Raw genomic sequence first — 16,937 nt, forward strand, 5'->3', positions numbered from 1 at the left:
TTTCAAACATGCACTCAAGTGTCTAAGATATGCCCTACCAGGAAAACATGAAGGCTGTTGTGAACACGGTAGAAGAGCAGATCGTTGAAAGTGTGATTGCGTTTCCCAGAATCCTCTTCAACGAAGCAGTGCATTAGAATCCAGTGTTCTTCTTTGCCAGGTTCAACCGAGGGATCTGTGGGAACCTCCACAGTAGCAGGCAAAGGAAGCTCCCCTGGAACATCAGGCACTGTGGCCTCCAGCTCTGTCACACCATCAGGTCAGAGAAGGGGTTGGTTCTCTCCCTGTTCTGCTACCCCTTCCTTTCTCGGCCTCTTTTTCTCCATTCACACCTTTTCTATTTTATTCCATTGTCTTCCCCATCCCTTTCCTTAAAGACAGCTTTTCCTAGTCTTGTTTACCATTTTCTTGATTTTGGGCCTTTACTCACATTTGCTCCCATCTGGATACATTTATTTAACAGCTGGAGGCTAAGAGCCACACATGAGAGTCACATGTTTATCCTTCTGAGTCTAGGTTACCTCACTTTATATGCTTTCATTTTGTCCATATTCTGGCATATTTCATAATCCTGTTTTTCAAATGTATCATATTTTTATTATCAGCTCGTCTGTTGATAGACATCTAGACTGATTCTTTTTCCTTGCTATTGTAAAAAAGAGCAATATTACACAGATGTACATATGCCTCTGTAGTAGGATATACCGTCCTTTGGGTATCGGCCCAGAGGTCACTTTTAGATAAGGGGTTTTATTAGTTGAAGTTAAAAGTAATAGATTTATCATATTTTTGAAAAGATCATATTACCAGTGTATTACAAGGCTAGTCTATATATCTTAAGTAACATCTCAGCACCCAGGAAAGTGCCATGTAGTTTTAGGGCTATGTTAATTTCAGAGACTTTAAAGTTATATATATATATATATATATATATATATATATATATATATATATATATATATATATAATGGTGGAAAGTGGAAAACAATAAAAACTAGCCTGTTGAATATTAAAGCAGGGTAAGATGCATACCAGTCTGCTAAAGAACCTGCAGCCAAGCAGGTACAATCCATTGCATTCATGTTCGCAGTATAATCCATAACAGCCCTCAAGTGAGAAGAGATCTTAACAGGATCATTTGTTTAAAAAAAAAAGGTCATGCTAATTTCACCTTTGGAAAGAATGCATGTGGATGAAGTGTTCATAAATGACTCTGTGGAAAACTTTTCTTATCGCAGCTCTTAAATACTGTGTTTCTCTTTCAATGTTTAATTAGCTGGCTAAATAGTTCCTTATGCCAGAAATACTCTTCCCAAAAGTATGAAGTAATTTAGTGACACCATCGGCTTAAGTCTGAATGTGTACTTGTGCTCACAGAAGAGCAGCATAAAAGCTCAAGGCACTAATGGGGTTTTATTTCATAAAGATGGGATATTGATGGATACAGAAACTAGAATATGCAGGTATTTCTATTAGTCACAGAGAGGGATGCATAGTCCATACCTGGAGAACTTAGAAAGGACAGAGTAGATTCCAGAGACTGGGAAGGATGCCCCGAGGAAACAGTACAAAGACTCCTCACAATAGAGGTGAGATGCCAGCAAGGACATCAAAAGAGGGACAGATCAGGAGATCCCATCCCTGGCAGAGCATCAAGAAGAGTTCAGAGCCAGGAGGAAACAGTCCCTTCTCAGAAGAAAAATACTAGGAGACTATCAGAGATCATCAGGTGGGAGCATTCATGGAGTGGGAGGAAGGAGGGTGGGAGGGCTCACAGAAAGGTAACTGAGCATCTATCGAGAATACTGGCCTTAGCTAGAGAAGAGGGAGGTAGTTTGGAATGTGGAAGAATCCTTGTGCATCCTGGGTATCAAAAGAAATAAAGAAGCATGGGAAAACAAGGTTGTATTCTTGGAAGATAGTAGTTAACAGTCACAAGTCAGATGAAGGAGAAGGCCCACTTTTTAAAAAAAATCCCTTTTCTGTAAGAACATAAGAGGGAGCTCTTGGTCTGGGAAACATGGGGCAGAGCAGAAGCCCATCTGCTGCAGCATAGATCTCCTATTACTATGCCACCACAAAAACCCAGTCCCAAAAAGGGGAAAAGTGAACTCCAATGTCTGCACAAAGATTTTGTTATTCCTTTCTGTAAATTAAAAATTTAAGCACTAGCAAGCAAGTTTTAAAAAAAATCATCAAACAATAAAAAAATGCAACATTAGCAGTGATTTTAAATTAAAAATAAGTAAAGATATAAAGAGATGTAAAATGTAAATTTGGAAACTTACAGTAAAAATATATGAATAGCAGAAATATCAAAAAGCAATTGATGAAAAGTAAGGAGGCAGGTCGAGAGAAACAAAAATTATTTCAGATATGAAGGATAAATAACAAGTGGTCCAACAAGAAATAAAAAAGACTAAAAATATGGAAAAGGGATTTGGGGGAGGGGATGGGACTGAGTGAAAAGAGGCCTCCCACCCAAACACTGAAGTACTATTAATTGAATTTAATTTTTTCAGTGTCTCATACACATAACAACAATTAATGAAAAAAGAAGTAAGAAATTTGAAAGAACAGGGAGGGACACATGGGAATGTTTGAATGGAGGAAAAGGAAAAAGGAAATGATAAAATATCAAAAATAAAAGAAAAACACGTTGATAGATTACAGACAAAATAAAAAAGATGAAAATTGGATAAATGTTGCTAGGTAATGGGCGGTAAGTGGCCAAATGAGTCATTAAGAGTTCAGGAATGAAATAAAAGAAAGGTAACTCTGCTAAGGGTGAAAAATGAGCCTTCAGGAAGAAGATGCTTGATAATTTCTATTAATTAAGTGAAAGTGTTCTCAATATTAGGGAGCTCAGTGATAAAATTCATAACAGTAATTGGCCTGAGACCAACAGAGACAGCAGTTTTCCCCAGAGAGGCTCAAAAGGCATTGGATTACCATTGTCTCACAGAGAAAAAAATACCAAAACAGGAGGAATGAATGATTCCTTCCTTAACATTATGTAGATGCCTCAGCCATCTACTCAACATCTTAGTACAGAATCACCAGGCGCACTCCCTGGTTGAAGGCAGGGAGGTGACAATGTCAGGCACATCACACAACCATTCAACACTTCTACAATCTGCCATGAGCTGGAATAGGTAAGATTTGGAAGCGTAGGGTTTGAAACAGATGATCAGATTCACACACCTCCAAAAACCTAAGTTCAAACCAGACTGAACTGTCTTTTTTTCACTTTTTGGAATTGGCAGAAATCCAAAAGTTTGACAACAGTGCTCTTGACAGGTCGGGGAAGAAACAGTTGGTGCTTTGTGTCTGGCAGGTGGGCACTCACCATGAGACACCCCATGGAGGCCAGCCAGACAAAGGGGACAGAACTACAATCATTTACCCTTTGGCCCAGAAGCCCTGCGTTCCTACTCTAGGATGCAGCTGGGGAGAGATGACATATACAAACGCTGCTCATGCTGGTGGTGTTTGTTTGTTTTTGTTTTTGTTTTTAAACAGAAGCAGATCAGAAAAAAAAAAAGCTGTCTTCAGTAAAAGAGGATGGGGCCCGGGTGGGGGTGAAATCTGCTGCAGACTTTCACCATGCCAAGGTGGCGAGGGGGGGGGGCGCTGATGTAAAGATCTGTTTCCGAATCTCATCAGGGAGAAAGCAGAAGCAGAGCTCCCATGTAATCTACAGCCTCATTTTAAAAAGAGGGGTGGGTGTGCATGTGCGCACATGTTATTCATGCACCGGCATGATAGCCTCATGTGTGCAAATGTGCTTACAGAAACCAGGAGATAGCAGAAAGGGAATGGGAGGCGCTGAATTCTCTCAGTGTTCTGTGAAGTTTCTTGTCATGACAAGTTATTCTTTTTTATCCCCATCCCCACAGTTGTCCCAGAGATTGAAACTGTACACAAGCCTATTTGCAGCCCACACCCCAGCCTTTCAGTGTTTCAAACAGCCTTGAGGTTTCTACTAGGAAATGGGGGGTAGGGGTTGCATTTTGATAGGCTTAGCTCGTGACTCTTAGACACATTTGGGATTGAGGCTAATTGTTGATGACTAGGAATTATTACCATACACCATTGTGGAGCAGAGAATACAGTCAGGACTTTGGATGAAGAATGCTGGCCTGGTGGTTGGGCGAAGTTAAGCAAAACTGCAGTATTCCAGTTAAAACGAAAGGAAATGGGACTTAGGTGGCAAAACTGGTCATGGGAGCATCATGAGTCCGACAGCTTATTTTAGTTGAGCGTGATTATATTACTTTACCTGCTCTCTCTTCTTTTAGCAGGGACCACTGAAATCTCAGGCAAATCAAGTGTAGCAACAGGAGGAACCACCACCCTGCCAGGCAGTGAGTTTGCATTGGGATTCAGTAAAGGGTCCGATAACCTCAGCAGTCTATCCATTCCAATCATTTGTATTGATCACAAGCAAAGCCATTGGACTATTTGGAAAGGGGGTGGGTACTGGGTGGGAGCAGAAAAGAATATTTAGCAATTGTCTTCATTTCCCAGAAACTGTAGAAGGTGATCTAATCCCAGCTTTTTTGAATGTTGGTCAGGTGGAGCTACCAAGGGACAAGACAGCACAGGCAGAGCTTCTGTAACTGAGACCACCAGCTCCGAACACCCAACAGGTAGGCAGAGCATATCAAGCTGTCCCAACAACGTCCAACACAAAGACCCTCAGGTATTTACAAGTCTGAGATTATTTTTAAAAGATCCAATTGAAAGAGAATGATTGAGGTAAATGATTTAAAACTTATAATATTGCCATTTTCGTTTCACTGGGAATTTTGGCCTACAGAGCACTTGTCGACATCAGAGATCGTAGGCCAAAATTGGATATAAGAAGGACTTTGCAAGTAATTCAGTTATAAAATACTCAAACAACCAACTCAATGTTGGAGGCATTTTATTTATTGAGAAATTGCTATTATATTTATTTTTGGAGAAATATGGACCTTTTAGAAGAAATATATATAAACCATGCAAGGGTTATTGTTACCTCTTACTAAGCAGGGCTTACACGATATAATACTTTTGTTTCTGGAGCTGAGGAAATAGTCTAAAAATAAACGAATTGATTGGTCAATGTTTTTTAACAGGTAAGAAAAACTTTGAAAAAAATGACTAGTAGACTAGTGTTCACTCGTCTTTGTTTTTTACTAGATAGAGTGAATGGAACTTAATTGACAGAATAAAAACATAAAAATGGTTAACTTTTGGATTAAGCATTTGTGAATCATCTAAATCCAATTAACACAAATGAGAATTATAAAGGATATACAAAGTATAAAATGCACAAATATTTTCCTACATATTAACTTACCTGAATCACCTATCCTATGAAATTTTAATTATATTAGTAGCTATTATACTTTATGTGTGTAAAATGAGAGTATTTACTCCAAAAACTGAAGAATTATGGTAGGGGTCCAGGTGGGATGAGGTTTGACTATTGACTCATCTATTACTAGATAGGATACCAATATTGTAGATTTCTGTCAAAACTAGCAAAAGATGATTTGTCTTCTGGCTTCCTTCCTTCCTTCCTCCCTCCCTTCCTTCCCTCCCTCCCTCCCTCCCTCCCTCTCTCCCTCCCTCCCTCCCTCCATCTCTTCCTCTCCCTTCTTCCTTCTCTCTCTCTTTCTTTTCTTATAATAGTGTTTCCAAATTCTAGGTTAGTTTTTACTATAGGCACTTGAATGCCTGGTGGACCAGTAGTGATTCGGTAAATGAATATGGACTTCCAGTTTGCTTAAGGATAAATGCTGTATTCTGATGTGTGAAGCAAAATAACACTGTGTGATTTAAAAAAAAAAAAACCTTCTGGAGAGACTAGAAATGTGGGGAAAGAGTAGGCTACTTTCTGTTATATCCAGTAGAATTCTGCTGAAGATCTCTACAAGTCTATACATGCCAGTCTATGAATTAATGTTTCTGAAAACCCTAAATTTTTGTTCTTGTCTGCTCTTTCCATGGGATTCTTGATGTTAGGACTATAACACTACAGGATTCCAGGTGATGCCAGGGTTGTTAGAAATTGAATTCCATTAGACATAGGCCAGAGCGAGGCATGGGGACATTGCAGGCAGCAGGTGATCATATAGAAGAGAAGGGCCAGAGGACAAAGGTAGAAATAATTTTGATAGGGATGAGAATGTGAGCCACAGATGATGGGGGGAACTGAACTTTGTAAGTCACTCCATGTCAAAGGACAATGCAGCTGGAGGTAGAGTGGTACCTTAATCAGTCAGGATTCTATTTCAAATTTCTTCAGCGAAAATAAAAGCAAGGTTCTGAAGCGGATGTTCCAAGCACATGCCTTTAGTGCCAGAATTTGGGAGGGATAGGAAGGCAGATAACTGTCAGTTCAGCCTGGTCTACATATCTGATTTTGAGATGGCCAGAGAGATGGCATATAAACCCTTGTAGCTCCCCCATCCCACAGAAAAGGGTCAAAGTACAAGAGGTAGTGCTGAATAGTGGGTGGTTACCAAATATGTCTGCAGGAAATGCAGGTGTTGGCTAGGCTGATGGGCAGGCTTCTACATATTGAGTTGAGAGATTTTCCTATGGCAGTCAGCTGAGGCCTGGTTGAGGTGGTTACATGGTCTATGGAAACTACATCAAGACTAGGAAACATCTGAAGACATTTTAAGTGGAAACTTCCCATACATGTCCCCAGCCTTGACTTCTCAGTAACGTGGCATTCATAGACCACTGTTGCCTTGATGTCTCTACTTGACTGTCTAATAGGCATGACCTGACCCAAACAGAATTGACTTCTTTCCATACCTATGCTGTTTTTTCTCCCGGTGTTTCACGTGTTAGTCAGAGGTCCCATTTCTGACAAGGTTTTGGGCAAAATTCTCAGCTCAGCTTGATGCCTCATTTCCTTTTCTCCGTAATTCTCACATTTCAGCATGATCTAGTCCCATTACTTCCAAAAGGCATGCTGCACTCATCCACTGCTCTCAGTTTCCTCTTTCCCCATGCTAGCCTCATCTGTTCATTTGTTCTCGGATCTTCTAAGCTCATCTCAGAATTGTTCCTCCTGCTGCTATATACATCCCTCACCATGTGTTTTCCACACAGAGGAGGTGGGAATTTTGAAGGTATATAAATCAGATGCTTAAAATTATATCCCACTACATTATAGAAAAGTCTTCAGTATATCTCAGATGATTCATAAGACTCTGTCCTATCTTGTATTTCTGGTATCACACCCTAATGTTCTTATTCTCACTTTCCATGGTTTGGCTTAATGTCTACTTCTACATTTCTAGCATGGGTAGCACCCACACAAGCCCTTCCATTTGTCTATTATGACATTTCCTCTTCCATCATATTTTAAAAGAAATGCCTATTAGACTATTTGTGAACAAGGGCTTTTAAATAGAGTGTCTCCCAGGGATGGTGTAGGGGGAGAGAGGGGGGAGAGAATATATATATATATATATATATATATATATATATATATATATATATATATACTCACCAAGCCTACACAAGGCTGTAGGTTATATCTTCAGTACCCAAATAATTAATTAATAAAATTTCCTGGTAAATGAGGAATGCATTATATTCTGGTAGGACAGATTAAGTAACTTCCGGTTAAAGCATCCATTCTCAATCTGTGGGTCACAGCCCCCTTGAGGGTCTCATATCAGATATTTGCATTATCATAAATAACAGTAAAATCACAGTTATGAAATAGCAAGAAAGTAATTTTATAGTTGAAGGTCACCACATGAGATGTATTAAAGGATCACAGCATTAGGAAGGTGGAAAAACACTTTGTTAAAGACATAAAGTATCAGAAAGAATTTCCACAGTACCAAAAAGAAAAAAAAAATGTGATGTCTTGAGAAGTGAAAAAGATATACAAAAAAAAAAGAAAAAGAAAATAGCATTGATTCAGAGTACCAGAAGACCCAAAAGATTTTTATTTATTTCATTTTTCTTATTTCTTTTTACCAGGAGCAGCCAGCTTGACAGTAAGTTCTGGACAATCATTAGGAGAGACACAAATGACCACAGTGCTATCTACCATAGTTTCAGATCCAACTAGAACGTCCTTTAGCCCTCCAATGACAACTGGACCTTTATCACCACAAGGAGGACAAACAAGTAGAGAAACTGTTACTGGAACTGGAACAACTGGTGTGTCAATGACAAATACAGAGAGATCTGCACAATCTCTTGCACAATCAGCAACAACTGGACCATCATCTCAAGCACCAGAAACAACTAAGGTATCAGTAACTGGCACAGAGTCGACTGCCCCATCAACTGGAGGAACCTTGACAAAGGCAACATCAGTTGGAGAAACAACAATAAGAGCATCATCATCTAAAGTAGCAGTGACATCTGGACAAACATCTGGGCCTACAGCAGCAACTAGTCCATCAGTCTCAGTGTCAGGAACTACAGAGACAAAGGATAAATTAACTATGACATCAGGCCAAACACCTAGGGTTACTTTAACATCTAGCAAGTCACCTGAAGTGAGTAAGGCATCCACACAATCATTTGGGAGCACAGTGCTATCTACTGTAGTTTCAAATCCAACTAGAATATCCTCTCACCCTACAACAACAACTGTAACATCATCAGCAGAAGGACAACAAACAAGTACAGAAACTGTTACTGGAACAGGAACAACTGGTGCGTCTACTGTAGTTACAGAAAAATCTGAACAATCTCATGCACAATCATCAACATCTGGACCATCAACTCCAGCAGCAGAAACTACTAAGGTATCAGCAACTGCCAAAGAGTCAACCAGACCATCAACTGAAGGAACCTCTACAAAGGCAACATCAGTTGGAGAAACAGCAACAACTACTTTACCACCTAGAGAGGCAGTGACATCTGGACAAACAGCTGGGCCCACAGCAGCAACAAATAGTCCATCAGTTTCAATGTCAGGCAGTACGGTGGCAAATGGTCCTGTGACTGTGACATCTGTCAAGACTCCTAGGGTTACTTTAACATCTGGCCAGTCACCTGAAGTGAAGGAGACATCCACACCATCAGCTGGGAGCACAGTGCTATCTACTGTAGTTTTAGATGCAACTAGAATATCCTCTCACCCTACGACAACAACTGGACATTCATCAGCACAAAGACAACAAACAAGTACAGAAACTGTTACTGAAACAGGAACAACTGGTGTGTCTACTGTAGTTACAGAGAGACCTGCACAATCTCTTGCACAGTCAGCAACAACTGGACCAGCATCTCAAGCACCAGAAACAACTAAGGTATCAGTAATTGGCACAGAGTCGACTGTCCCATCAACTGGAGGAACCTTGACAAAGGCATCAGTTGAAGAAACAACATCTACATCACGACCTAGAGAGGCAGTGACAACTGGACAAACAGCTGGACCCACAGCAACAAATAGTCCATCAGTCTCAGTGTCAGGAAACACAGTGCCAAATACTAAATTGGCTGTGACATCTGCTCTGACAACCAGTGTGACTGTAACTTCTAGGCAATCACCTGAAGTGAGTAAGACATCCACACAATCAGCTGGGAGCACAGTGCTATCTACTGTAGTTTCAAATCCAACTAGAACATCCTCTCAAACTATGACAACAACTGGACCTTCATCAGCAGAAATACAACAAACAAGTACAGAAACTGTTTCTAGAACAGGAACAACTGGTGTGTCTACTACAATTACAGAGAGATCTGCACAATCTCTTGCACAATCACCAACATCTGGACCATCATCTCAAGCACCAGAAACAACTAAGGTATCAGTCACTGGCACAGAGTCGACTGTCCCATCAACTGGAGGCACCATGACAAATGCAATATCAGTTGAAGAATCAACAACTACATTGCCACCTAGAGAGGCAGTGACATCTGGACAAACAACAGGGTCTACAGCAGCAACTAGTCCATCAGTTTCAGTGTCACAAAATATGGTGACAAATGATAAATTGGTTGTAACATCTGGCCAGACAACCAGTGTGACTGTAACTTCTAGGCAATCACCTGAAGTGAGGGAGACATCCACACAATCCACTGAGAGCACAGTGCTATCTACTGTAGTTTCAGATGCAACTAGAATATCCTCACACCCAACAACAACAACTGGACCTTCATCAGCAGAAGGACAACAAACAAGTACAGAAACTATTACTGAAACAGGAACAACTGGTGTGCCAACTACAATTACAGAGAGACCTGAAAAATCTGTTACACAATCAGCAACATCTTTACCATCATCTCAAGCACCAGAAACAACTAAGGTATCTGTCACTGGCACAGATTCAACTACTGGCCCATCAACTGGAGGAACCTTGACAAAGGCAACCTCAATTGAAGAAACAAGAACTACATCACCACCTAGAGAGGCAGTGACATCTAGAAAAACAGCTGGGCCCACAATAGCAACAAGTCCTTCAGTTTCAGCATCAGGAAACACAGTGACAAATGGTCCCGTGACTGTGACATCTGCTCAGACAACCAGTGTGACTGTAACTTCTAGGCAATCACCTGAAGTGAGGGAGACATCCACACAATCAGCTGGGAGCACAGTGCTATCTACTGTAGTTTCAAATCCAACTAGAATATCCTCTCACCCTACAACAACAACTGCAATATCATCAGCAAAAGGTCAACAAACAAGTACAGAAACTGTTACTGGAACAGGAACAACTGGTGTTTCAAGTACAATTACTGAGAGACCTGTACAATCTCTTGCACAATCACCAACATCTGGACCATCATCTCAAGCACCAGAAACAACTAAGGTATCAGTCACTGGCACAGAGTCCAATGCCCCATTAAGTGGAGGAACCTTGACAAAGGCAACATCAGTTGGAGCAACAACAACTGCGTCACCGCCTAGAGAGGCAGTGACATCTGGACAAACAACTGGGCCCACAGCAGCAAATAGTCAATCAGTTTCAGTGTCAGGAAGTACAGTGGCAAATGGTCCTGGCACTGTGACTTCTAGTCAGACAACCAGTGTGACTGTTACTTCTGGGCAATCACCTGAAGTGAGGGAGACATCCACACCATCAACTGGGAGCACAGTGTTATCTACTGTAGTTTCAACTACAAAAACCTCTCTCCCTATGCCAACAACTGGACCTTCATCAACAGGACAACAAACAAGTACAGAAACTGTTACTGAAACAGGAACAACTGGTGTGTCTACTGTAGTTACAGAGAGACCTGCACAATCTCTTGCACAATCAGCATCAACTCAACCTTCTTCTCAAGTACCAGAAACAACCAAGGTATCAGCAACAGCCACAGAGTCAACTGGCCCATCAACTGGAGGCACAATGACAAAGGCAATATCAGTTGGAGAAACAGTAACCACCTCACCACCTAGAGAGACAGTAACATCTGGACAAACAGCTGGGCGCACAGCAGCAACTAGTCCATCAGTTCCAGTGTCACAAAATATGGTGACAAGTGATAAATTGGCTGTGACATCTGCTCAGACAACCAGTGTGACTATAACTTCTAGGCAATCACCTGAAGTGAGGGAGACATCCACACAATCAGCTGGGAGCACAGTGCTATCTACTGTAATATCAGATGCAACTAGAATATCCTCACACCCAACAACAACAACTGGACCTTCATCAGCAGAAGGACAACAAACAAGTACAGAAACTATTACTGAAACAGGAACAACTGGTGTGCCAACTACAATTACAGAGAGACCTGAAAAATCCGTTACACAATCAGCAACATCTGGACCATCATCTCAAGCACCAGAAACAACTAAGGTATCTGTCACCGGCACAGATTCAACTACTGGCCCATCAACTGGAGGAACCTTGACAAAGGCAACCTCAATTGAAGAAACAAGAACTACATCACCACCTAGAGAGGCAGTGACATCTAGAAAAACAGCTGGGCCCACAATAGCAACAAGTCCCTCAGTTTCAGCATCAGGAAACACAGTGACAAATGGTCCTGTGACTGTGACATCTACTCAGACAACCAGTGTGACTGTAACTTCTAGGCAATCACCTGAAGTGAGGGAGACATCCACACAATCAGCTGGGAGCACAGTGCTATCTACTGTAGTTTCAAATCCAACTAGAATATCCTCTCACCCTACAACAACAACTGCAATATCATCAGCAAAAGGTCAACAAACAAGTACAGAAACTGTTACTGGAACAGGAACAACTGGTGGGTCAACTACAATTACCGAGAGACCTGTACAATCTCTTGCACAATCACCAACATCTGGACCATCATCTCAAGCACCAGAAACCACTAAGGTATCAGTTACTGGCACAGAGTCAACTGGTCCATCAACTGGACGCACCATGGCAGAGTCAACATCAATTGGAAAAACAAAAACTACATCACCACCTAGAGAGGCAGTGACATCTGGAAAAACAGCTGGACCCACACCAGCAACTAGTCCATCAGTTTCAGTGTCTCAAAGTATGGTGACAAATGGTAAATTAGGTATCACATCTGGCCAGACATCTAGGGTTACCTTAACATCTGGCCAATCACCTGAAGTAAGGGAGACATCCACACAATCAGCTGGGAGCACAGTGATATCTACTGTAGTTTCACATTCATCTAAAATATCCTCTCACCTTACGACAACAACTGGAACATCATCAACAAAAAGACAACAAACAAGTACAGAAACTGTTACTGGAACAGGAACAACTGGTGTGTCTACTGTAGTTACAGAGAGACCTGCACAATCTCTTGCACAATCACCAACATCTGGACCATCATCTCAAGCACCCAAAACCACTAAGGTATCAATTACTGGAACACAGTCGACTGCCCCAACAAGTGGAAGCACCATGACAAAGGCAACATCAGTTGAAGAAACAACTACATTACCACCTAGAGAGGCAGTGACATCTGGACAAACAGCTGGGCCCACAGCAGCAAATAGTCCCTCAGTTTCAATGTCAGGCAGTACAGTGGCAACTGGTCCTGTGACTGTGACATCTGCTCAGACAACCAGTGTGACTGTAACTTCTAGGCAATCACATGAATTGAGTAAGACATCCATACAATCAGCTGGGAGCACAGTGCTATCTACTGTAGTTTCAAATCCAACTAGAATATCCTCTCACCCTACAACAACAACTGCAATATCATCAGCAGAAATACAACAAACAAGTACAGAAACTGTTACTGGAACAGGAACAACTGGTGTGTCTACTACAACCACAGAGAGATTGGCACAATCTCTTGCACAATCACCAACATCTGGACCATCATCTCAAGCACCAGAAACAACCAAGGTATCAGTCACTGGCACAGAGTCGACTATCCCATCAACTGGGGGCACCAAGACAAAGGCAACATCAGTTGAAGAAACAACAACTGTGTTACCACCTAAAGAGGCAGTGACATCTGGTCAAACAGCTGGGCACACAGCAGCAACTAGTCCATCAGTTTCAGTGTCAGACAGCACAGTGGCAAATAGTAAATTGACTGTGACATCTGGCCAGACAACCAGTGTGACTGTAACTTCTAGGCAATCACCTGAAGTGAGTAAGACATCCACACAATCAGTTGGGAGCACAGTGCTATCTACTGTAGCTTCAAATCCAACTGGAATATCCTCTCACTCTACAAAAACAACTGGAACATCATCAGCACAAGGACTACATACAAGTACAGAAACTGTTACTGAAACAAGAACAACTGGTGTGTCAACTGTAGTTACAGAGAGATCGGCACAATCTCTTGCACAATCACCAACATCTGGACCATCATCTCTAGCCCCAGAAACAACTAAGGTATCAGTCACTGGCACAGAGTTAACTGGCCCATCAACTGGAGGCACAATGACAAAGCCAATATCAGTCGGAGAAACAACAATAACCACATCACCACCTAGAGAGGCAGTGACATCTGGACAAACAGCTGGGCACACAGCAGCAACTAGTCCATCAGTTTCAGTGTCAGACAGCACAGTGGCAAATAGTAAATTGACTGTGACATCTGGCCAGACAACCAGTGTGACTGTAACTTCTAGGCAATCACCTGAAGTGAGTAAGACATCCACACAATCAGTTGGGAGCACAGTGCTATCTACTGTAGCTTCAAATCCAACTGGAATATCCTCTCACTCTACAAAAACAACTGGAACATCATCAGCACAAGGACTACATACAAGTACAGAAACTGTTACTGAAACAAGAACAACTGGTGTGTCAACTGTAGTTACAGAGAGATCGGCACAATCTCTTGCACAATCACCAACATCTGGACCATCATCTCTAGCCCCAGAAACCACTAAGGTATCAATTACTGGTACAGAGTCGACTGCCCCAACACCTGGAAGCACCAAGACAAAGGCAACATCAGTTGAAGAAACAACAACTGCATCACCACCTAGAGAGGCAGTGACATCTGGACAAACAGCTGGACCCACAGCAGCAAATAGCCCATCAGTTTCAGTGTCACAAAGTATGGTGACAAGTGATAAATTGGCTGTGACATCTGGGCAGACAACCAGTGTGACTGTAACTTCTAGGCAATCACCTGAAGTGAGTAAGACATCCACACAATCAGCTGGGAGCACAGTGCTATCTACTGTAGCTTCAAATCCAACTAGAATATCCTCTCACCCTACAACAACAACTGTAACATCATCAGCAGAAAGTCAACAAACAAGTACAGAAACTGTTACTGGAACAGGAACAACTAGTGTGTCTACCTTAGTTACAAGGAGTTCTGCACAATCTCTTGCACAATCAGCAAGAACTGGACCATCATCTAGTACACTGGAAACAACTAAAGTATCAGTTACTGACTCGAGTGAAGCTGGCTTGTCAACTACAGTCACTTTGAGAAATACATCATCAGTTGCAGAATCAGCAACAACACTATCCTCAGCTAAAGTACTGTTAACTACTAGGGTAACAGTCACTGGTTCAGTGACTACTGGTGCTTCCACTGCAGTTACAGACACTACTGTGTCTTCCGGTGGAAAATCATCTTCAACTGCATTACCAGGTAGCATTTCACCTTCTTCTGGACAAGCATCTGCAACTACTAGTGTGCCTACACCTTCATCTTCAGGATCACAATCTATAGGCACATTTAGTGATTGGACTTCAACTTTAGGACCATCACCCAGAGTGACTGTAACATTTGAGCCCTCACCTGGAAACACATGGACATCCAGTTTATCCACTGATGTTCCTGGAAGAACTGTACAAGCTGATGAAGGAACCACAAGCCGAGGAAATAGTACTAGCAGACCAGGAGCTGAGCCTACGACAAATGAAGGCAAGTATGATTAGCTCAATGTAGGGTGTTTCATGTGCCAATTCAATGGTTGCCCTAATTCCTATTAGTGTATTATAAGATGTTAAAATAATTAAATATGATAGTAAGTCCTGAAATTAGTGAATACTCATGTTTACCAAGCATCTTTATTCTAATGTGAATTTTCTGACTTCAGGAGAAGTTTGTTATCTTTCTAATACAAAATAACAAATCCTGGTATAGTGTGATGATTGAAGAGGCACATAGGAAGCCTAGCCTCTGATCAGTACTTCTGATAATAATGCAATCAAGGCTCATCTGGTGATTCTGCACAAGCACATCTAAGACCCAACTTATGATCAATTAAATAATATAACCAAGGACCTGAGTTCTTGGAGAAATTATTAGAGATGATCTATTTTATCGATATATGGATTTGAAATACATGATAAAATATTCACATTTATACTATAACCACATACAATATTATTATTTTACCGGGAATAGAAACAGAACCATAAATCCACCACTCTTACAGGTGAAGGCATGACCAAATTCACCACATCTGGAAAGTCAGGCAAGGGAGAGTGAGGGTATGACTCATACTGCCTTTAGCATAAGGCTGCCTGATAAATCTAATAAATAATGGTCATGGGGATGATTTATATAATTAAAGATCAGATCAAAATTCTCTAGTATTTTATGTTTCATATCTTGCTAGGTGATGTAGGGCTTTCATGAAAGAATAGGCAATTGTCTTGAAGAGCTTAATTAAGAAATAAATTTTATAACAAAGCCAAAGAATCAGAGCTGTGTTCTATGGGGCAACAAGACACTAATCTGGGTTGTGTAGCATGTATTAATTTTCACAGCAACCAACGTTTTCAAAACATGCATTTTGTTAACATTTTTAAACAAGGATGTCAAGGAGAATTTCAGTTAGCTGGTGTAAGTAATGCGTTACACTCAGGAGACAGATTGGGTTTCTAACTTTCAGCACCACTGTCCTTTCTGTGATAACGGCTATAAGCTGGGCAGAAAGGATATTATTCTTAAAGGGAAATGTCAGTGAAGTAAAGCCTTAGATCTTAGAAATTTAACTAAAAACAACAAAAAACAAAAAAACCCAAAAGAACAATATAAGAAAACTGAGTCAGTGCAGAAGCGGCCAACACTACACCTACATATCCCGATAAAGTTTAAAATATTCCGTAACAGAAGTTTCTGTAATTTTGTTACATTTGGTTAACTTTTTATTGTCTGTGAACTGTGTGTCATGTGCTATGAGACCTCTATGAGAAAAGATTTAAACGTTTTGGGGGGAAGTTACTAGGTAATAAGAAACTGAACACTACAATAATATTAACATGACCATTATGCAAAGTGTTAGAAGGTGAGCATGTTAAAGAGACATCTTCCCTTGTGACTAAAGAAAATCAGAGGTTCAAGCCTGAGTAGACAAAGCCAGAGGTCAGGAAGTCCAGATGACAATCACCCATGTTATTAGAACCCATTCCACTTGTTTTGATTTTGACTAGCCCAGTTGTGCCCTTGTGATCCACAGGAGGGCCAGGTTGAGGCAGGGCTGTCCCACAAGCTCTGAGCACAGGACTGACATCTACCCAGATCGCGGTTCCTTCAAACCCAGGTCACTGCTCCTGGCTTTCCATTTG

At 41.2% G+C, this 16,937-nt stretch overlaps 1 protein-coding gene across 1 annotated transcript in view; it reads left to right on the plus strand.

Annotated features, from left to right (window-relative positions):
• Nucleotides 1-16,937, plus strand: part of Muc19 (mucin 19, oligomeric) — a 171,016-nt gene that overhangs the window by 134,085 nt on the left and 19,994 nt on the right. Inside the window, exons 91-94 of the mRNA XM_076555688.1 lie at nt 161-259; nt 4,302-4,367; nt 4,578-4,652; nt 8,002-15,285. Of these exons, the coding sequence (XP_076411803.1) occupies nt 161-259; nt 4,302-4,367; nt 4,578-4,652; nt 8,002-15,285 (7,524 nt within the window). The remainder of the gene's footprint in view (nt 1-160; nt 260-4,301; nt 4,368-4,577; nt 4,653-8,001; nt 15,286-16,937) is intronic.

The sequence above is a fragment of the Peromyscus maniculatus genome, chromosome 20, assembly GCF_049852395.1.
Source record: "Peromyscus maniculatus bairdii isolate BWxNUB_F1_BW_parent chromosome 20, HU_Pman_BW_mat_3.1, whole genome shotgun sequence".
In the NCBI taxonomy this organism is placed as follows: domain Eukaryota; kingdom Metazoa; phylum Chordata; class Mammalia; order Rodentia; family Cricetidae; genus Peromyscus; species Peromyscus maniculatus.